This window comes from Dermacentor andersoni, chromosome 9 (assembly GCF_023375885.2).
Source record: "Dermacentor andersoni chromosome 9, qqDerAnde1_hic_scaffold, whole genome shotgun sequence".
Lineage (NCBI taxonomy): Eukaryota > Metazoa > Arthropoda > Arachnida > Ixodida > Ixodidae > Dermacentor > Dermacentor andersoni.
The window spans coordinates 16,797,604-16,820,736 of NC_092822.1; the positions used below are offsets into that span (position 1 = coordinate 16,797,604).

Below are 23,133 nucleotides of genomic sequence, written 5' to 3' on the forward strand. Positions count from 1 at the left end.
GGGGGCCGCTAAACATTTCGTCCTCGGCGGAAAGGTCACCGTTCAACAACGACCTCCCGTTCGTGTTCGACCGAGACCGTGGGCAAGAGAGAGAGGAGGGAAGAGCATCGCGTTTATCTTCACCAACAGGAAAGAAAGAGGGAGAGAGAGAAACGGTCTTGCTGACAGAGCGTAACAAAAACGACGATGCGGACTTTTCTTGCACTTTTCGTACCCGCCTCCTTTTCCCCTCATGCTTTCTTTCCCTCGATTTCTTTTTGAGTAAGCGTGCTTTTCCGCTTAGCCCGGGTGCGCTGCGACTGAGCCAACTTCCGCATTAGCGCACCCTCTGCAGCTCGCTGTGCAAACAAAATCGCTGAAGAAGAATATGGTTTCAAGCAGGCGAAGTCGTAAGGATAGCAAAATACACCAACAACCGCGAGCGCCGAATAGCGAAGCAGGCAACAATGTTGAACACTAATCAGTTAAGTCGGGCGTGACGAACGGTCAGCAGGTATGAAAGCGACACATCTCCGACGTAACGGAGACAGCGAGAAAAGCTGGTAAGATATATTTTTCTTTGCTGAGCCTTATTATTATTATCTTTGCTGAGCCTTATTAATGTTTATTGTTAATTACTATGCGTAATCTAGGTTACTATTAGCGATTATTAATTCATATTACCAGCTTCAAGATCTGCATATTATGAAAATAAACTAATTAGCCCGACGACTAGCCATACTGCTGAACAATGTAAAGAAAGCTGTGAAGAGCTCCTAAACACTTAAGTTAATTTCTTTGGTAGCAAAGCTCTTTCAAATCTTCATTTGCCATTCGTTTTCCCGCCGTGGTGGCGTAGTGGCTTTGGTGTTGCACTGTTAAGCCCGAGAGCGTGGGATAAATCCTGATCACGGCGGCAGTATTTCGATGGGGGCGAAATGGAAAAAAAAAAAAAATAGAAGACCCGTGTGCCGTGCATTCGTTGCACGTTAAAGCACCTCAGGTAGTCGAAATTAATTCTGAGTCCCCCACTACTGCGTATCACCCAATCATATCTTGATCTTGGCACGTAATCTCTTGTTGAATTTCTATGTGCAATTTTGTTTTCTTTGTGTCTGTAATTCTGTATCTTAACACAATGTTTCCCGCCTGCTATGATCTTGTGTACAAGATCGCAGTATTCATAAATAAATAAAATAAAAAAAATCCCCCACCCCCTTTTTTTTTGTTCGTGTACATCTAAGCTGCCTGCCAAGCACCGCATGAACTGTGCTTGTGTACCACTCTATATAAAACCGATCTCAATGCTCAAAGAAGCACAAACTATAATACGTTCATGCAAAGCAGAACTGACACTCCTGAGCTGCCCTGAACAAGCAGAATTCTGACGTTTACGCGCATTTAGCTTGCAGCAACACTAGCAAATGGCTGAGTAAGGTGTACATATATATATATATATATATATATATATATATATATATATATATATATATATATATATATATATATATATATATATATATATATATATACATATATATATATATATATATATATGAAGTTTGACCACCTAGGGCTTTTTAACATCCACCCCAAACATGGTACACGGGTGTTTTAATGCGATAGGCATTCTTTGGGAACTTCACGCATTTTCAGGGGGCTATCTTTCTGACTATCTATCTGTCCGCCTGGGTCTCCAACCGTTATTATTCAACTTGGGTCACTAAATAGTCCATGACCGAATGGACAGGGCACCGGGCTGCTGCGCTGAGGTCCCACTTTAAAACCCATTACCGGACTAACTTGAGTGACTGTGTTATGTGCCAGTGGGTATATGTATAACGCTATTTAATAATAATAACAACGTAGTTCATAGGGTATGTGCCGCTCTTCATAATAATCATGATAATATGTAGGCCATATGAAGAATTATACACCCATCATAAGACAGATTGCTAATCGCATTAACGTCGCCAATCACCTTCGAAGGATATTCGCCCCGTCAATTTTTTTTTTTGCTTGCCGTTCACATCGAAATACAACCGCCGTGAATAGAAATCGAAGCCGTGACCTCGAACTAAGCAGCAGAACGCCTTAACCACTAGCGGAAGGTAGAGTATTTTCAGTCCCTATTATCCCCACCTGTCCCAAATCATGATGCGCGGCCACTAATTACGACAAAGTTACATAATTTTACAGTGTTGCCCACCGTACGTGTATTATATATATATATATATATATATATATATATATATATATATATATATATATATATATATATATATATATATATATATAGTTGCCAGCGACCTCTCGCGAGCCTGCTGCCATGCACGCAACATGTTACCACACGATGAGCGTGTCTTTCTGTATTTCATCCACTGCGTACAGTAAAATCATAGCGTTTCACAATTGCAAACGCCCCCCTCCCCCCCCCCCCCCCCAAACGCACTCGCGCGAACCGTACATATGCCTGCACGCTGTTATGCGCTGTGTAACCATACGCTATAGCCACCCACATCCCCGAATATAAAGCTATAAATCGCAATTTCCGACACACTCTACAGGAGTAACGACACACATTCGCGCGCGCCCGACGTGGAGCTAACGCGGGTGCTATGCTTTGCACTAAACTAAAAGCAGTACGCAGCGCGCACGCAGGCGAGGGAACGTAGAAAAACTCGCCATCGTCAAGACGACATTGAAATGCAACCGGCCCATTTCATGTTTTTCTCTTCCGGACAGCGACACGTGCCGGTCGTTTGAAAACGGAACTCCCGAGTTTCTATTCGGTGTTTCTTCGCCACTCGGCAAAGAAACGCCTTTCCTCGTTGCCACTCGTCTTTCCGGTGCCTTTACGCTGCCGTTAGGAAAGATAGAGGTGGAAAAAAAAATACATGTAGAATAAATGCACTGCAGGTGAAGACACTACGCGTGTTGCGTCGCCTTCCCCCCCCCCCCCCCCCCCCGCCCCCGCCACACAAACACGCACACCACACATACCTACACACAAACACACACAATAGAGAGGAGATAACTCCGTTCCGCTCGGCGTGAAGGAAACAAATCAAGCTAGAATAGGCAAGACGGCGACGCGGTCGTCGGGGGTAAAAAGCACGACGGAGATGGGGCCCTGTCGTGTACACATTTGTTGCAGCTTCCTGTGTCGACACGTCTTGCAGGCAGGCCTTTTCCTGGTGCAAGTGGAGGCAACGCGCACTTGCAGTATAGTTTGCAATGTCAGGTGCAAGCGACGTACAGGCGCGAGGAGCGATCGCGAAACGAGAAAACTGCCTTCCACCGTGCGAACGACTGCAACTCATATCCGGAACTTATCAGTCGAAGAGCGAATTAACGCCTGAGGAACGGCGTTTAGCGAAACGCCGTGCATGGCGAGAGCACATTTAAATTGTGCGGAAACTATACATGACCATTGTCAACGTCCAGCGCAGCGTCTGACGAGAGCGAGAGGCGGGCTGTCTGCCGGTTTATACAATTAACTACTTAAATCGTGCACGCTTAAAGTGATAACATCGAAACTGGTAGACTGATAATATACACGAGAATCTCTTCTGGATACTCGTCCATAAACTCGAGATAAAATCCACTTCCCTTAAAATTCATCCTCGCATATATAAAGAAAAATAACAAGAATGTATGCAGTAACTGCACTAGAATTGTGTAAGTATGTACAAGCATACTCCCGAATTTCAAGTTGGCCCATCCCCAAATATAAGTCTTTAGTTTCAATTGTTTCTTATTGCTTAGTAAGCCACCAATCATCTACGTTTACACTGTTATAACAATTAAACGTCTTCGCCAATCACGAATTCTTGTGCAGATGCAAAGCATTATACGTTTCGCGTGACAGACACATTTTGCCGAGATACTCGCCAAAGAATGCGCACGCATTAACATAAATATCAGAAAGCCTTCACCGCGCACTTCGTGACAAAACTACGCACTATAATAGTGTAGGAAAATTGGGCAGAAACCACCGGACGATAGCAGTCAAAGCCAAACGATAGCCTACCTGTAGACCTGCTGAGATGAGCTGCATGCGGTTAGCTCATTTGGTTATCGCTGTGGGGTGCGTGTTTCGGAGTTCTAAAGAAAGCTTCACTTTAAGCATTAATCTTGGTTTGAGCTATATTTGGTGGGTCATAATTGAAAAATTCACAGCGCAAACTCGATGAGGACAAAGAACGCAACGACTGGACGGGCGCCAGTATTTGATTAATACTGAAAAATTAACAAAACCTGTCTCTTATGTAATCGAGAGTATATGTAAGCATGAAATGTCTACCGGCAAAGCAGAGTGGTTGTAGTACCCAAAGCAGATTGGTTGGATATGATACCAGCCACAATCTTAACATGTGTATAGAGCATGTTTGCAACGGCACACCTCACCACATCATACCACACCCCACACCCCGCCACATTGAACTGAACCTCGTTGAAGTTTCGTATCGTCCAAACAACCATCCGCGGCACGCCGGACGCTGCCGGCCGGGTCACGCAGTGTGGCGCCATCTCTCGCAGGCGGCGCAAAACCTGCGCCGTGGAACTCACGGACCGCTGCCGTTGAAAAGAGCTAAGGAAGCACCTGTCGCAGCGCCAAAAGATGACAATCAAGTGTATGGTGCACTATATCTGCATTTTGAACGTCGCTATTGGAAATGACAAACATCAGCGTACTAGAAGTTACAGCTTGAGTGATATTGTGAACAAACATCAAAAAGAAATCAGAAGCAATATTCTTTTAAACTTGTTTGAGCAGTAACTAGCGTATGTAATGCGGTCCTGTACAAGGGGTGGGGGCAGAGACCGCATTAGGTATTGAGTGGTTGCCCGGATGACCTCGTTTTCCTCTCGCAACGATGCCCGGACGTTCTCGTTTCGTTCTCTGCCCATTTTCATCCCATTCTCGCCTTGAGTGTCCGGATAACGGCTCTGGATTTTGACTCAAGGTCTCTTGAAGGCCGCCGACAACGGGAGCTAAAAGCATTTCACGCTTAATAATCAAGAAGAAGGTTAAAAAAATACGTGCGCGCGTGACAATATGAGTGTACGGGTACACTGGAACGACTGTCGCGGCGCTGAGCGGACGTCCCCCTGGGGAGACACGCAGGACAAGAGCCCGAAATTGAAAACCAGGATAGCTTCGATCGGCCCATGGCGACTAATTGTCGCTCGAAGCGCCGCACGCAAGACGTTGTGTAACCCACAGCCCCGAGCCCGCGAGGAAAAGAGACAAAAATGTTCGCAGAGCGGGAGGATAAGACCTAAGGCACGCTCGCAGGCATAATACCGCACGGCTAAGCTCCCATCTCACGCGACATTCGAAAGAAGAAAGGGCAAACAAGAGAGCTTCAGGCTTTGTCGACGATGCAGCGCTGGAGCTGCGAAACGCTGGTACACAGAGCGACGTCGACGCCAAGCCGAGGGGATTACTACGCCGTGGTTCCATCGGTATCAACTACACGCGGAGTTGGGTCGACAGAGACCGACGGTGCGGCAGTCGGTCTGTTTGCGTGCGACGGCTCGTTGCGCACATCCGAGAAGCGCTGGGCCTGTTTTGAGTCAATGAGTACAAACACGACGAAGTGCGCAGCGAAGTGTGAAGACACGCGGACACGGTGTTACTAACTATATCTACCAATTGCCCCAAAATATACCTTCAGAAGTACGTCTTTCCTGAACTGCTCACTTCTGCGACTGAGTGACTTCAAGTTCCCCCCCCCCCCCCAAAAAAAAAAAAAAGACATGAGAAACGCACTATAGTGGAGGAATCCGAATTTTGTCTGCCTTGTGCCGGTGGTGTTTTTCAACATATGCACGTTAATTTACTCTACACGAGCGTTTCTTTGCCTTCCACCTTCAGCAATATGCTTCCACCGCGGTCGGTAATCGCACCCGCAACGTCGCTAACAGTTTGAGAACGCCACAGTGAATCTCGCTGACCCTACCACGGAGTAGTGTTTCTGTATACGGCTTCACTGAAACACAGGAGCCACGCACAGTGGCTCTAATACCACAGAGCAGAGCCCACAGAGGGTGCGTTTCCCGCACCAACCAGAGGTCGCTGGAAATAGACAATAGAGAGTTCTACATTAGGGGACGCAAGAGGCTTGCGTATACGCAAGCTGATTGGGTCCAGGCCCAGCGAAATCCAAGTCGGCTTTGAGTTTTTGGGTGCACAAGCCACTTGCGTGTCCTTGTCGAATAATTCTAGCAAATATATTATAGTAGATGTTAAATATTAAATATAGCAATACAGTAGACAATAAAAATGATAGATTTTAGATTAAACGGGGATATGTAGAGTTAATACGAAGGGAACCCAAAGGTAGGGGACGCTTTCTGCAAGGCGTCAAAAATAACGCAGAGTACAAGAACACTAAATGCTATAATAAGTTTGGGGGTTAGTGTATGCAAAGTCGCTTGGGGACGGTACATATTTCTCAAACTCCCCAAAACTACACTTCGAGATTGGAGCCCGATGGGTATACTTCAACCCAGTAGTTTGGCCCTCAAACGCGGAAGTTGTCCTTGTCCGCTGTAAGCACAACAGCGCCGCTCCCGTATAGGTCGCCCATTAAGCGAGACGACCAAGCTTTCGGCGACAGGCGCGAGACAACAGGAGCAAGGAAATGGGTCGCTCAGCCGGCCGGTTGCTGCAACCGATCTGATTGACCGCAAGGCCAGCCCCAAGACCACACAAGCACGGCGGGGACGACGACGACGCCCTGCCTTTAATCATCCGTCCGGCGACCGACTGCGCTTGTTTACGCGCGACCGAAAAGCCGTCGCGATCAGCGGTCGTTCTCTCGCAAAGGCACAAACAGCCAGCCCATGTATCTCGCGTGGAACGCGGAGTCACTAGCCTGGCCTTAGGGCTGCCGCGCAGTCTAATCTCTGCGCCGCCAGAGTCGAAACATGTGTCTATCAATGTCACGTCCGTCCGTCCGCCCGTCCGTCCGTCTCTCCGTCCCGTTAGCTAGCTAGCTGGCTAAAGCATACTATCACAACATCCGTCTCAAGACATTGGCGCAAATCTATATACAATCTATAATATAATGACAACAAGTTTTGTTGGAAATAAAACATTTCATTCGATTTCATATGGGAAGTACGGATGTTGCACTATATTCGAGATGGGCAGGTTAGATCGAGGCTAGGATATTACTCTGCAAATGCGTCGTAAGTTCCGCGAGCGTCTGCTAAAGTGGAGGACGTGTAGCACACAATTGTTAGGCCTTAAGCACACGTATACGCAGTTTCTGGACTGGCGGGCGGAGCAACGAATGTAGGAAGATTATTCTTGGAGGCTTTTCAAAGCATGACGCCAACGCAAACAAAGGCAAGAAATGGTAAAACATCGACGATGACGGTCGAAGTCTAGAAAGTCTAAGGGCAACACAAACGGCGGGGATGGGATAATAATAAGCTTCCTTAGGGCCAGCCACGGTGGTACACATCGCTGCACGAAAACACAAACCAGCGTTGAACGAGATCAACGCCGAAATCGGGTAGTGAAGAGAGCCGAACGAACGCTAGGGAGGGAAGGGGAGGGGGGGGGGGGGGGATCGCCGCTGGAAGATCGCTTGCAGCATCTGTCCTGTCAGCTTATTCATTACGTGCTTGCGTCACGTTTTTGGCTCTCGCTTCTTTGACCATGGGGTTAACGCACCTCACGGAGAATGAATCGAGTGGAAAGAAAACACCTAAAGCAAAGAGGCAACTAATTACAGCGCGCGACGGCCTGTCAAATGAGAAAGGCAAAGACAAAACGCAAGATTTATACGATTAATGAAAGCCGCGTGAGGGCAGTTTAACAAAGCTGCAGGCAGTAAGGGAAAAAATAAAGGGGGGGGGGAAATAGTTCATAGGTGTAGCTAGACCCCTCGGGTTTGCACAGAACATGATTTATAGTAGACACAAAGGTTTGCGTAGTGACAAAATAAATAACCAAGGGCAGAGAAAAAGAAAGCAAAAGAGAATAAACGAAAATAAAATTAGAGTAAGTCAACGAACAACATAAAAAGAAGGCACTCATTTATTTTAATTTTTTTTCTCTCACTCCCGCCTTTTCCCTTTGGATGTAGAGGTACACAAGAACGCTCAGCCAGAAGTTCTCGCTCGACCTATGTATGATTAAAAAAAGATGACATGACGTCATTACGAGGAAAACATGTGCACTGGCAACACAACAGGTCACTTCGGTGTCCTGACAGCTATTGCCGTGACGCACGTAGAGCAGTAGTACCAGATGTTTATCGATGACACATGCATAATTAAAGCGTCGCACCTATAAATTAAAGAAATACAAACGAAGAAAGAGCTAGTTGGAACGAAAAGCTTTCCACACATAAAGGAGTGTGGAGGCAGTTGGCCTATATTATTATTATTATTATTATTATTATTGTTATTGTTGTTGTTGTTGCTGTTAATTAAATTATGGGGTTTTACGTGCCAAAACCACTTTCTGATTATGAGGCACGCCGTAGTGGGGGACTCCGGAAATTTCGACCACCTGGGGTTCTTTAACGTGCACCTAAATCTAAGTACACGGGTGTTTTCGCATTTCGCCCCCATCGAAATGCGGCCGCCGTGGCCGGGATTCGATCCCGCGACCTCGTGCTCAGCAGCCTAACACCATAGCCACTGAGCAACCACGGCGGGTATGTTGTTGCTGTTGCTTGCACGTTTGTCGTACGTGAACGTACTAACAAGAAGAAAGGGGGTTAACCGAGGGGCCCGATTTTTATTAAACATATCATAAGAAGCCAACAAACAAAGACATCAAGGACAACATCGGGCAAAGTATTTGTACTTACCAATTGAATTAAGGAAATGATAAATTAATGGAATGAAAGTGCATGAAAAAACAACTTGCCGCAGTTGGAGAACGATCCCCCGTCATCGCATTACGCGTGCGACGCTCTAACCAATTGAGCTACCGCGGCGCCGTTTTCCCATCCACTTTATTGGGTATTTATGTTTTACTGCTAGAACCTTGGGAGTGTTGGCCAGCGCCACCACTCACAAGCCTTGGCGGCGGAATTGATTTTTCATCCACTTTCGTTGCCATTAATTTATCATTTCTTTAACTCAATAGGTAGTGCAAGTAATTTCCCTTATGTTGTCCTTGGTGTCTTTTGTTTGTTGGCTTTTTATGATGTGAACGTACTAAGTGACACTTCGTACGAGAGGCATAGCATAACGCCACGGATGACGCTGTGGCGCTGCCGTCGCGTTCAGAGCAGGCAACAAAAAATAAGAAAGAAAAAAAGTTGACAAGCTTCACAAGCTCAAATTTTTCTGAAAACGAAAAAAGGCTATTCACAAGGGGGTGTTTTCTAAACAGTTCGCAAGGATTATCGATTCAAAGCTGCGAACAGCAAAGAAGAAGATAAGTCGCCTATATTATACAGGAAGCGTTGGGATATCTCTCAAATGCTATCCCTTAGAGTTCCGACAAGCGTAATCGTAACTATCATATTTAATCGACTTCGAAGGCTTCCTCAGTGATCTCCAGTTACGATGGACTTCGAGACTACCAAATCCACTGTACACATGCAAAATTCCCAATCTCCTCGCTTCGTACAATTCCCTGAACGAACTGGCATGTCCCTTCTCTTCGGTAAGCAAGTGGACAAGAATTGAGGAAACGCGTCGCAGCTGACATTACGTAAAGCGTAATGACGCAAGCGAGCTCAAAATAATCTCTCGTAAACGCAGAGGGCATACGGCTGAGTTCATGCTCATGTATTACGCTACCAATCACAGCTTCGTAACGATCGCATGACGTCGCCGCGCTTATGTAAGCCAACGGGAATCTGATTAACAAAGTTTGTGACGCCACTGCGCGTGTGTTTACACTGTTTTACACCCGTATTCTAAACAAAGCGCGAAACTCACAGATTGGGCACGAATAAAAGAAGCGTGAAGGCGAAGCACGGGTATTTAAAGGGACCCCTAAAGTGAAACACTAAAACACTGATTAGACATTTTTTTTTTTTCAGGAACTCTCCTGTGGCAGATCTCGCGTTGATACACTCTTAAACAAAAGTGCACCCTTTGGGCTTATCTTGCCACACAACGACAATCGTCATCTGTCTTGTCCGCATTTCCTTTCTTTAACGCTAGAAGCCCGGTAGTTCCAAGTCATGAGCGGCAAGCGCGTTAGTAGCATGACAGAGCATTCTCGACAGGAAAGTGGCGAGCGCAGCGTTGTCAAGAAAGGAAACACAAGCAATACAGATGACAATTATAGTTGTGTGGCAAGCCCCAAAGGGTGTAAATTTGTTTAACAGTGTAGGCTGTTACTAAAAGAGAAAAGGAACGCCAAAGCTGTTCCTTGAATTTCGAGCCAAAACCCGAGCGCCTCTGCGTAACTGTGACGTCACTAATTTCAAAGTATCTTTTTCGTATTTGGGTCATTTCGGGTCAGTAAACTGTTCGTTAAACCTGCTCAAAGTTCAGCCTTTGGCTCTTTTAGAACGCAATGTTGTCCACCTTTACCAATAGAGCAATGGTGCTATTCTGGCGTCAAATTCCGCCATATTGTCAAATTCTGTAATGGCGCCGTGTTGAGGGCCAATCAGAGGAGGCGTAGCAGGCCTTTCGCTCAATCAGAGCTGGCAATATGGCCGAATTTGACGATGTCCAAAGTAGCCCCGGCCCCTTGCGGAAGTTGTGGCGTTTTTATTGTAGTATCAATTATATGGACACTCGAAGCGAATTGTCGCCGTCGCCGTCGTCGTGATGTACCGATATATTTAAGTACATGTATGCCGCATGTTTACCTACGCCGCATAAGCAACGTATATGCTATAATATTCAACCACCGAAGTATCTCAAAGTATCGTCCAGTTGGCTGAGGTGAAGAGGTCTCCCCTAAACCAGAGTTAAACAGACACGCTGTTAGTACAGTTTTGTCTGTGCGAGCAGTTTATTCCGGTGAAGGTCATTCGTATACGCCATGACGCGCGTGTATATTGGCTCCATAACTGAAAGACATGGCTCAACGTGTTTACCTCGTGCGCGAAGCAAAACAGGCGGCTTCTGCGAACAAACAGGCCGCGCAATTGCTAGACGCCAATTTCTGTGATAGAGTGTATAAGCGCGACTGAACGAGGACGCAGAAAGAAACAGATACACAGACGCAGCGCTTCTCTGTGTATCTGTTTCTTTCTACGTCCTCGTTCAGTCGCGCTTATACACTCTACCATAGATTCTAACCAGCCTAGCCCGCCAACGTGTTTTAACCAAGCAATTTCCAGTCTTCCTTATTTCTTGTATTCGTTATTTCTTCCTCCGTTCTTCTATCTGCACAGTCTCTTTTCTTTCTGTTTTTACCATTTCCTGTATTTTTTATTTCTTTATGTTTTTTTGCTTTATTTCAGTGTTCTGAGGACGAAAAGTAAATAAAATTTTCCTAGCGTATATGCACCTCAGCCGCAAACAGAAATACAAAAAAAATATATAGTTTTTCTCCTTTCTTATTTTCCTGTTCAAGCGGTAGTTAGTGTACGTTATTACCGAAGCGGCTCGGTCGCTTTCTTACTCCCCATCACACCTCTTTTGGGTTTCTTCAGTTCCAATTTCGAGTCACGTTAGGTTAAGTAACGAGTTCAAGCCGACGCAACAGCTTGCGCAGCACACGCGATCTTCCCAGGTCCCTCCGCAAACGAGTCTAGCGCTTGGATTAGCAATGACTGATGGCAGGGCATTAACAGGGATCGAGCTGCAGTATGACGCAATACGAGGCCGCTGCGTAGAACCCTGCCGCGTACTCAGCCCTACACGAGATTATAGAGTGACGAGCAGCCCCCGTACCATGTCCTTATTTTCGTCTCGGTCCGGCAACGCGTTATTTTACGCTTGTATGCGCATTTACGTAAAGTTGGCGACGAATGAGACGCGATGACACTCGAATCTACTCTGGGCGTTTTCTCTGCAGCGATATGCTAAGCTTGGGAAGAACATCAACCAAGGTCAGATTATAGAGCTAACGGCGGAGACTTGGCGCTGTAACTCTAGCGCAGAGATACACACAGCTCGGATCTGTTACACGCGAGCGCGTGGTCTACGGTATTATCAGCGCCAACTGTTGATTACCACAGGTGCGCTCTACATACATGTATAAGGTCGTCTGCCCACGGACTGTATATCCAATCGCGAAAATCATGAGTACGTGTGTGCGCGAGCATTCGGAACTTTCCAATAACGAATCGAATACTGCTCCATTCGATTCGCTCTTCGAATTGCATTGTCATATTCGTAAATACGAATATTTTTCGAATAGGTTCCGCATACCTCACATCCCCAACTGTGCAATAAATTTAATACCGACGGCCATAGTAGACATAAAGCACGAAATGTTACTTAGTGGAGCAAGCAACAATCAGGGAGACACACTCCCTTAAAGCTAAACAGTATTCCTGACCATGCGATTAAATTTTTTGGCTGCTCCTAAACCTCCACTTGTGCTTTCAATAAACAACGCTAAATAAGGCGCAGCGTAATGACAGAAGCTTGCTTGATCGACAAGCTCTCCCTTGAAACTGGCCTCGTCCCCCATGATTGGAAAAAGGCAAGGGTGACACTCGTTTTTAAATCGGGCGATAGAAAACTCAAGAGAAAACTAAAGGCCAATTTCACTAACGCCGATATGTTGCAAAATATTCGAACACATCTTATATAGTGACATATTTGCATTCCTTGACTTAAATGCTTCCTTTACACCTTCCCAGCACGGATTCCGAAGAGGTTATTCCTACAACACACAACTAATGGAATTCCAGCATTACATATCCGAAACCATTGACAATAATAGTAAGGTAGACGCGGTCCTTTAGATTTTCAAAAAATATTTTCGACACTGTGTCCCATATGCTCTTACATATAAAGCTTGCTGCGTTAAATGTAAATGAAAACGTTCAAAAGTTAATATGAAAATACTTAAATGGAAGAACACAGTCTGTCGTCCTAAAATACGTCAAATCTTCACAAATAACTGCGTCTTCGGGTGTTCCTCAGGGAAGCGTACTGGGGCCCTTGTTATTTTTACTCGACATAAATGACACTACACTACAGAACACTACGCAACCAAGCAGTAAGGTTTGTTTGTAATAATTACAGCCCGTACGCTAGCGTTTCAGGCATGAGGGCCACTTTGGGATGGGATCTGCTACATGTGCGTAGGCAGAAGCTAAGGCTCAAACTATTGCACCCGATATACAACAGTCAAACAGGTACAAATCGCTACAACTATCTTCTGGAACCAGATTACATATCCATTCGCTGTGATAACATCAAGAAACCTTAGCCTGTAACTGCAGAACAAACATTTTTTACTACTCCTTATTTCACAAAACAATAAGACAATGGAACAGTCTGCCAAATGATATAGTAAATGTGTCAAATGTGCTGTGACGTCGCTCCTGTAAAACAATTCTACGTGCTCTATCTCACGGTTGTTTTCACTTTACTCGTATGTCCTTCTCTAAATAATACTGCAGTACTTTGTGAGTATATCTGTGCAAAAAGGAGTTTTTCTGTTTCCTTAATTTATGACAATCTATAGGTATTCTGTAAATAAATAAATAACCTTGTGTCGATGGAGGTCGATGATGAAAACACACGATGAATTTTCGCAAAACGATTAGGAAAGTATTCGATATTTGATTCGTTTCGATATGCTTCTGGCTCTATTCGATTCGTATTCGATTCGGTGTAAAACAAGAATAGTAGTTGCGCACCTCCTAGTCATGAGGTGTGATTTTCCGTGTGCGCTGGCGATCTCGGGTACCAATGATTGATTGATTGACTAGTTTATTTATTTATTTATTTATTTATTTATTTATTTATTTATTTATTTATTTATTTATTCGTGAGGTTTAACGTATGAAAGTAACGCCCGTGTGCTTTTATGAAGCGCTGTAGTGGGAGGTGGGTTGGATGGGAGCACTCTTGCATTCCGCTCGCATTGGACTCGGGTGGCAATCGAACCTGCGACTTCGTGCTCGGCAGCAGAACGCAATACATCCACTGACGGCGGGTGCAAGGCACACTATAAGCTGACGAACGCAGCAGCATTCACGAGACGTTTGCGTCTACAACTGCATAGGTGAGAGGCCACCACTCGGGATGCTGAGCCTCCGGTAGGACGGAGGTATACTCGCTCGCACGTGAAACAACGTAATCAAGAAATATCATTAAATAAGAGAAACCAGGCAAAATGATACGAAATGGTAATCGCTAGAAGTAGATATACAGAACTGAACCGGTGAACAATGTCGCAAGCGTGAGAGCAGCCCGATATACATGGAACATATACCGTGCTCTAACCTCTCCCAAGAGAGAGGGCGACTTGAAAAGGAAACACGTTGGGGCGGCTGCGATCGTGCGTGACCAGGGCCCACTCGAGACAGAAACTCCTGGTCCTCCCCAAACTGACTAGTTCGCCGAATCGAAGTACGAGAACATCCACACACCCGTCCGACCCGAACTCAATCGATGCGCGGACGACACGCCTAACCTCGAGCCAGCAACCGTCACGCTTTCTCGAAGCGGTACGGGCCCGTCTCTCTTCCTTCTTTCATGTCTTCCTAGCCGGTGCCGTACTAGCTCGCCGCGCCTACTATCGTCGTGACCGTGCGTGATATCGGCAGAAGTGTCTTTTAATGCGAAGCATTCTTCTCCCAGTCAACCCAGTCTTACAGCGAAACTGTATATGGCTAGGGTTGCGTGAATTTTTGTTCTCCGTTAACAAAACCTATCATCATCAATGGCTCATACCAACGTAAGCACTCGTGCTCCCGTAAGCAAGCAAAAAATGCAATGGCTCATAGCCCCGTAAGGCAGATGCTACAAGCACTCAGCAAACTGAAGCGAACAGTGCTTAAATTGCTTCTAATCACGCATACAACACACAGAACAGCATGTCGAAAACTGTCATCATCAATGGCTCATATCCCAGTAAGCAAGCAAAAAATGCAATGACTCATAGTCCCGTAAGGTTCATGGCTACTCACTTTGCGTGAATTAGCTGAGATGACTCTACCCCCGTTGTTGTCGGTGATTTCAATGTGGATTGGTCGGTACCGGTTTAAGCGTTCCGTGTTGCAGACATATCCCTTGTGATGCCAGATCGATCTGGCCCAACCGACCACCCAGCGGCGTACGTGCATCGATTTGACATTATCAAAGAATGTGATCGCAGTTGCGAGTGAAATAATGACCCCCGATTAAGACAATAATAAATGAGTGTGCGTACTTTCGTCACGATGATCACCCACCAAGACAATAAATTAGTTCGAACCTTTCTTCAAAGTTATGTGTCACCTCCGTGTCGTGTGCTAAACAGCTTCGCTGGTCAACCACGTTCACAGAAAGGAACGGCTCATGATTCTTTTGTGGTATATCTCGGCGTTTTCGTCAGCCGATCCCAAAAATTGTGCAGTCTAAGAAAAGCAGCCTGTAAATAGAAATAAACTGCGGTTTCGATAGTCATCGTGCGTGACTTCTACCTGAATCAATATCAAAGAGCAATATCCGTTCACTGCAGAAGACACATGATTCATAACAACCATTCTCTACCAACCCAAACACGCTTCGCATGCTTGAATTTGAGTCTGCTTAAACGCATTTGAAATGGCTACGCGGGCAATAAGCATTCATTTTTTTCTTTTTTTCTGGCGGGGGGGGGGGGGGGGGGGGCTACATTAATATAGGGATCTTGACGACAGTCACATTAAAATCGGATTCTTGAAGACAGTCGTATTCTAAAACGATTTCGTTTTGATTTTTAAAGAAAAAGCTGTGCTCCGAGATATTCATCCAGAATCTTGTCACTACTTGGGGCTAATTACGCCCTCCGGATCTAGCCATGTCGCGAATTTCTAAAAACATTTTTCTGGACTCGTATGAGAGCTGAATATACCAAATGATAAAGGGTCAGTGACCTGTCCCACAAACATTTCGACTCTGCAAAGGCCCAGACGAGTCAGCTCAGCAGCGGAATACGGGCCAAACGTTACTCACCTCTTAAATGAACGATTCATGTCACATGTCTACTGCGAGTATACAAGCACCATCATATGTTGTTATAAGCACGTGCTCGCGTTTTCTTTTATGGTTTTATATATCGCCGCAATCGAAACGGAGTACAACAAAGCTGATAAATTAAAAAAATAAACATCCCATTTTCTTCAACAATCACTGCATTGCATCGTAGTGTTCCACGTAGTGCTCCTATAAGTGCTGCAATTAGAACATGGACCGCATGCAGTGAAGACTGATCGAGTATAGATTGAACAAGTCTGGTTAGCACCAAACCCATGCATTCTCTACATGTGATAGCTACAACGCTTTAGATGACTAAGTCGTGGTTTGGGAACAGCTCGATCCAAGGCTACGTGCAGTCGCCAATGATCGTCCCGAGACAAAGGACTGTCGTGCGCTGTAGCCAGTACAAACAAAAACGTGCAGCCAGTTTGACAGCTGTCTTGCATGTCATAAGAAGGTGTGCATCACAAATTTTGTTTACGCTAAGTACGTTTCCAGACGATAATTCTGGTTAGACGTTCTGGTTGGTACCCAAACAATGACTTCGTTAGAGGCTTTCGAATCATCATCATCATCGTCATCATCATCATCATAATCTTATTTGAAAGGACGCTAAAGGATGCGGTCCAATATTCGCCGTAGACTAAACAGACAGCGAAGTGGACAGCGGGCAACTCGAGTCTCGCCAAAAATTCTGACAAAGCCGGTGAAAAAGACGACTTCGCGAAGACAGCAATGGAGACAAGAACGAAGCCGACTAATTTTCTGTCAAAACAAGGCGGCAGCTGGGTCGTCTGCACGGTCGTCACTCATCCTGGAAGCTCAGCGAGTTCGCTTCCTTGAAGCTTGTGCGTAAGAAAACGCATCCGTGTTTCTGCCCACGTTGTGTTTTTCTTCCGTTCGCAACCGCACAGCGTTAAAAATACACTTTTCTTTTCGGCGTTGGTGCCATCTTTATTTGTTTGTTTTGTCGACACGGATTGGAGACGAGTCGAAGACACGCGTTCCAAACGTTTTTTCAATACATGGGGCTCTAAGGCGTCTTCCTTGGGCGCCGAAAATATACTGGCTTGAATGCTTGCTAGACTGTGAATACAGCTTTACAAACATCGATTCTGCTTACACCGGTTAGAAACGTCGATCTCGTTTACACTGCCCCCCTCCCCTGATACTGTTTCACAACTTAACTCTTGTTTCTTCAGCAGAAAACGGCGCATTATCGTGGTAGAAAACCCCTGCAGAGATAATTATCAGCTGAGAAAAACGAAGCCCGTCTATCTCTTCATTTTTATTTATGTTACCAGCGCCCTACAAACGCAGGTTGCGGCGTTTGTGGTACCTGTACCTTCTAGCTCTTTTGTCTTCAAGATGAATAATAAATTCAAAAACCCACGAATCTGTTTCTAACAGAATTACGCCCTCCTTTTTTTTCTATCTTTCTTTTTTCGCTCGCTCCCGCGGAGGGGGGCAGCGCGAGTACCTTGCCAGTTCTTGGGCCGGACGGAGACCACTCCGTACTGACCAGAGTGGACGCACTCATAGCGGCAGCGGTGCCGGTAGCTTCCGTGGGGCAGCGGCGTGGGCCCGGGCCAGTTGCGGTACGCCTTCGCCATCGAGATCAGCTGATCGTGTGATATGTGCGCCGGCGAGCGCAGCAGAGTGGTCACCCCGGTCGACTCGGCGCCCGGCCTGATCTCGGACGGAGGAGTGAAGAACGTCGACGACGACGCCGGCAACTCGTCGTCGAGCTCCGCGAACGACGTCGGCGAGCGAGACATCGACCACGGCGGCGAAGGGAGGCGTTCCGACCCTGCAGGCTGCGGCTGCCGCTGTCCTTGGAAAGGCCGTGGCGATGTCTGCTCCTTCCGGAGCTCTGATCGTTCCTCTTCCGGCGGGGCCTGCGGCTTTCCAGACAACGACGACGCTTGCTGCTTACTGGAATCTGGCTGCTGCTTTTCAGGCGCTGACTGATTTCTGATTTCCGGTAGTGACTGCGGCTTCCCAGGCGGCGCCTGTCGCTTTGCAGACGGCGGCTGCCGAATATCCGACGGCGCTTGCCGCTTTACAGGCGGTGCCTGTTGTTTCTGAAGTGATGGCTGCTGTTTATCGGGCGGTCGCTGCTGGCCCGTTTCAGGCGCCGACCGCTGATCCTCGGGCGCTGCAGACTGCTTCTTTTCAGGCGGCCCCTCGGAGGGAGTCGACATGGCCCCGTCGCGTGGTCGCGGCGAACGACGGCGCGAACCTCGCCCACTGGACGCGCGGCCGGGATCCCGGCTGGCGAAGAGGGAAGGGGGGCCGTTGTCGTCCGCTGCCGTCGGCGGCGCCGCCCGCCCAGCGGCGCAGCGCGGCGGCTGCGCGGCGGGGCTTTGACGCGCTCCCGCCGCCGCGTCTTCCGCTCGGAAGGATGAGCGCTGCCGCCGAGGCTGCCGATATCAGGTCGCCGCCATTTTGTAGAAGTCGTAGGTTCGCGCGCCCCCTGCCGAGCCTGACACTTACCCACTACGACGCGAATCAGAGCGAACGGATGTGGGCGATAATGTGAGAAAGCCACGCCATCTTTGATAACTTTCTTGAAATCAACGGCCTTGAGGATACGCTTACACCGACACCATGTGTCTGCTACTGTGAGCGTGAACTCTCCGAACGTATTTCTATGCCTCCGACCTCATCCCCTCCCACCCGTTTGGCAGGGTAGCCAATCAGATGTCTGGTTAACCTCCTTGCCTTTCTCTCTCTCTCTCTATTCTGCGTGAGATTATTAGAGGACGAGATTGAGCTGGACGGGCCGTGTAATGCGTACAGAAGATCCCCAGTGGCCTGTCGAAGTAAATAGTTTTCGAGTGCCAAAGGCGGCGAAACGCGGTAGATCGGGGACGACAGAGGTCTAGGACTCATGAAGGTATAAGTAAATTTGCAGGAAGAATGTTATAGAAACAGCCACCGACCTTCGTACTCAGGATATCACAAAATAAGCTGACGATGGCGATAATTTACTACGGCCAGAACTTGGCTTCGATTCCAAAATAATCGCAAAGTTCTACGAAGGAACTCGAGTGAACGCACAGTGCGGCAGCGAGAAGCCATGGTCGTGGCCACGGAGAAGAGTAGGCCGGCGAAGAACATGGAAGCGAACGCAATTGCTACTTCGGCACGCGGCAGCCGGTGCTCGAGCACAGACGGCTCCGCTCCGATAAAGAAGAAACCTCCACAACCCCGATTTCGCACCAACCGAAGTTTCGCATGCGCGATAATAGGAGCGAGCGTGCGGCTTCACGAAACTTCCGGTCAAGTGCCTTACCAGTCTACTGCAGCGGAAGGAAGTCGTGATATTAAGTTGTCCCCATGCACAATGAGTCTTTAATTTTTATGTTTTCAGAAAAAGAAAAGGCGCATAATGCCTCAAAATTTAAGTTTTTGAGTAAACTAAGGCAAACTTGTAAAATTATAGTGGTTATGTATAGGGAAAAAGCGTTGAAAATCTGCGGCCTCCTCTTTTAACGCACTCTCGTTACTCGCCACTGCATTTATTGCCCGTTAAATTTATCGGGCTACTTCAGTGGGCAAAAACGGAAGACATCCAGGGCCTACGTTTGTAAATAGCGAAAAAAGGCATTGTCAAATCCCGCCACATTGCAAAATTCGCCACATTGACAGCTCTGATTGGCCCAGAGGGCCGTTACAGGCTCTCTGATTGGCTTAAAATGCCGCCATTACTGAATTCCACAATAAGGAGAAATTTCACGATGCCCAAAATAGCGCCCCGGGTTTCAAAAATCATACACGCAGATCAGTGCAACACTCTCGTGTCTGCCGATTGTCGTGTGTCATCTACGGAGAACGAAATCAGCTACATATAGCCCCTTTCTTGAACACTACGAAAAGAAAAACAGGGAGGGAGAGAACTAAATATACTAGCGCACTGTAAGCAAAGCCAAATAAACAACATTGCTAATAAACAGGTTCTTCTCTTTCTATCTTTTTTTTTTAGCCGGATTTGCTAGCTACTTCAACTATATTCAACAGGTGATAGTCGACGACGTATGGATGCGATGTTTCGTTTTGTCGCATACTAAGTGCACGCCTGTCAGTTAACCCGGCGTCGACCTACACACAGAGTTGGAAGCGAAGTTTCCGAAGTGGTATCATTAAAGAATTGAAAACTGACTGGCAGGCGCTGAGACAAATATATAGAGAAGTCTGAACAATTAAAACTATAGAAGAAAAAAACATTGTGTAACACTGAAGTAAGAGCAAGCATAGGTGGGAACGAGGCTTTGAATATAATAAAGTTGTAGACAGAAGAATTATGCGAAAAATAACGATTCCTGAGGAGTAACAATTTGTGAAAGGCCTAACGGAGACTTAAATTACAGGGACACTAAAGAGAAATATTATTTGAGCTTTATGTGTTTTTCTTAATTTTAAAACGCCACCTTAAATTTGCCGCACCAGCTCGCCGTGACGTCACAGACTTTGACGGTGTCTGCTCGTGCCTAGACAATTTTCGATCGGTAAAGACGCATTGCATTGTATTCTAACAGAGCCAGAGACTGAAATGAGCGAGTTTCAATAGCCCATAATGAACTACGAAGATCCGAAATACGAAAAAATACTTTGAAATATGTGACGACGCGCTGACTTAACGGCAGTGGGGCTTCGGCACAAAATCTGAGAGAGAGAGAGAGAGAGAGAGAGAGAGAGAGTTAAGAAGCCCTCTTCACCAATAAGGCGAACGTGACTTCCTCGAGCGTACAGCTTGAAGAGACGAGCCTAAACTGAACAGCGTTTTTGTACACGCTTCGTCTATCGCTAAATTACCCCACCAAGCGTGGTCCTAGATTTATCACAGGCTAAGCGAGGCCACAATTTGCATGGTACGGTTCCGTGACAACGCAAACTAAAGCCCGTCCATGCTACTAGTACTGCCGCACACTTTCTTCGCCGGCCTCCATCGATTCTCCGTTCGAAGCGGCCACATGCGACTGCGTCGCCATCTGGCGCAGATGTTCCAAAACCTGCGAGCGAATCTACGACCTCCGAGAATGGGAAGCCTGCTTACGCCGGTGGCGCGCACCGGATCTCGGACAAGTGCGCGCGCCTAGCGTGACTCAAAAGAACGCCAAAAGAAGTCGCCTCCTCCTCAGATGCACGGCAAGGAAATGAAATGGCGCAGAAGCTAGCCGATTGCAGAAGTTTTCGCCCGGGGACAACCATAGGGGACACCGCCCCACTTCTCTATTCACTCCTCCTAATAAATAAAAAAAAAACTTTATCTCGCCTAATATCTTTAACTGTAATGCTGTCTTTATAGAACGAATTATTTCGAAATCAATGAGTACGTGAAAGTACGAGTGCGTATGCGTTGTATTACACAATTAAATCGTATAGTATCAGTGTGATGGCCAGTGCCTCCACAAGTCGGACTAATTTCTGCATTGTGGCGCAGAACGCATTAACAATTAGGAATATATTTCTTCCCAAGCCAGGGAATAAAGCGACGCGCCTCCCTATATCGCGTTAGGTAGATCTCGGACACTGCGGCTGCCTACGCGGCACGCCTCGCAGTAGAAGTGGATGCACTAAAATATTTCTCACCTTCGCGCGTAAACACGGGGGCGCGGGAGTTTTGAACGCGGGAGTTTTGAAAGCGACATGCTAGGCGCGCAACGGTCCGGTACTTTTTGATTCCGGAGACGAATCTCGTTGGTTATATCTAGTGGCGGGCCAATTTCATTTAGTTAAAACGAGGTTTTAAATACATGGATTTATATGGGGATTTCAAGGAGTATTTCATTTAGTTCGTTATATGCACTATATCGATATAAAAGGGTTCGAATGCACTATCAATCGTATCAATCGTTCCCATGGTGGGTGAACGATATATATATATATATATATATATATATATATATAGAGAGAGAGAGAGAGAGAGAGAGAGATACTGCTTAGGTCTTAGGTCCGTCCGACCTAAGACGGACAGTTGGACGGATGGATGATGGATGGATTGATGGATGGATTGATGGATGGATTTAAGATGCCTTAATTAGGCAAATGTTTCGCATTAAGAGACGCCGTAAAAATCCAAGACGTCATGCTGGGCTGGTGAGCGAACTTCCAAGGTGGCGTCGCCACCCGTCGCTGGGTTTTTCTTTTTTCTTCTTTTTATGACTTGCCAAGCCTCCGCCCACGACAATAGTGGGCATTTCTGCGTATTGCACAAACGCACTTTGTATCATAGAAGCAAAATTCTAAATATTGTAGAAGCGCAGGATCAAATTTCCTTGGTGTGCCCTTGACTTAATACTGCTCGTTAGCGTTCCTTATTCGAGTGCTGATGCTGAAGTGCTCACAGCAAAGATCTTGGCAGTGCGCGAATTTCAAAATTTATGGAAAGTACCACCGTAGTGGTACTTTCGCTGCACAGTGGTACAACAAATATTGGAACCGTTATACAAGCGGCACAGGCATAAAATGCCGCTTAATAGGATTGCAAATTGGTGGAAATTGGTACCAATCCAGACACGGACAGGCGAAAGTCTTGTCCGAGTCATAGAAACAGCACTCGTCCTGTGTTCTTTGACCTGTCCGTCTCTAAAAGTTCTGCTGTACAAAAAAAAAATATATATATATATAGGAAAGGATAAAATATCGCGCCTCATATCCCATCATCGAGGCGCCACACAATGAAACCGCTGAAGCAGGAAAGATGGAACAAACTTTTTCTATCTACATGTACGCCACTACAAGAAAGCTCGGATAAACTTTACATGCGGAGAAGAGCTCGAGTTGCGCTTCGCAACATTTTATTTACAAGCAGCACGCGGTGAGTTGCGACTGGGCGTGCAAGAGGGCACCGAATCCGTAACATATGCTGCAAGCTTGGCTGACTTCGCCCACGTGCGATATTACAAAACATTCGGCAGCCGGAAGGGCCCAAGCGGCAACAGATGGTGCGCGGTGCAAGAGTGCATGAGCGCGAAAAAACGCTGCAGGGCGTCGACACAACCGTCTCGTTCCCTTCCGCGCCTCCCGCCTTTTGTGGACATTTAACGGCAATGACAGCGACGCTGCCCTCTA

At 46.6% G+C, this 23,133-nt stretch overlaps 1 protein-coding gene across 8 annotated transcripts in view; it reads right to left on the bottom strand.

The window, feature by feature from the left end:
• The window catches only part of Pfrx (6-phosphofructo-2-kinase/fructose-2,6-biphosphatase), a 145,091-nt gene that overhangs the window by 67,125 nt on the left and 54,833 nt on the right, over positions 1 to 23,133 (bottom strand). For 2 of the 8 annotated variants that reach the window (XR_008611641.2, XM_050174843.3), the window contains exon 1: positions 17,537 to 18,486. The exons of 2 other annotated variants lie outside the window; for them this stretch is intronic. Coding sequence is in view for 5 of the 6 variants with exons in the window: in XM_050174843.3 (XP_050030800.2) it covers positions 17,537 to 18,260 (724 nt within the window). In the remaining variant the exon portion in view is untranslated. Of the gene's footprint in view, positions 1 to 17,536; positions 18,491 to 23,133 lie in introns of those variants that run through there. 4 more of the 8 variants (XM_050174841.3, XM_050174839.3, XM_050174838.3 and 1 more) reach the window with 4 other exon arrangements.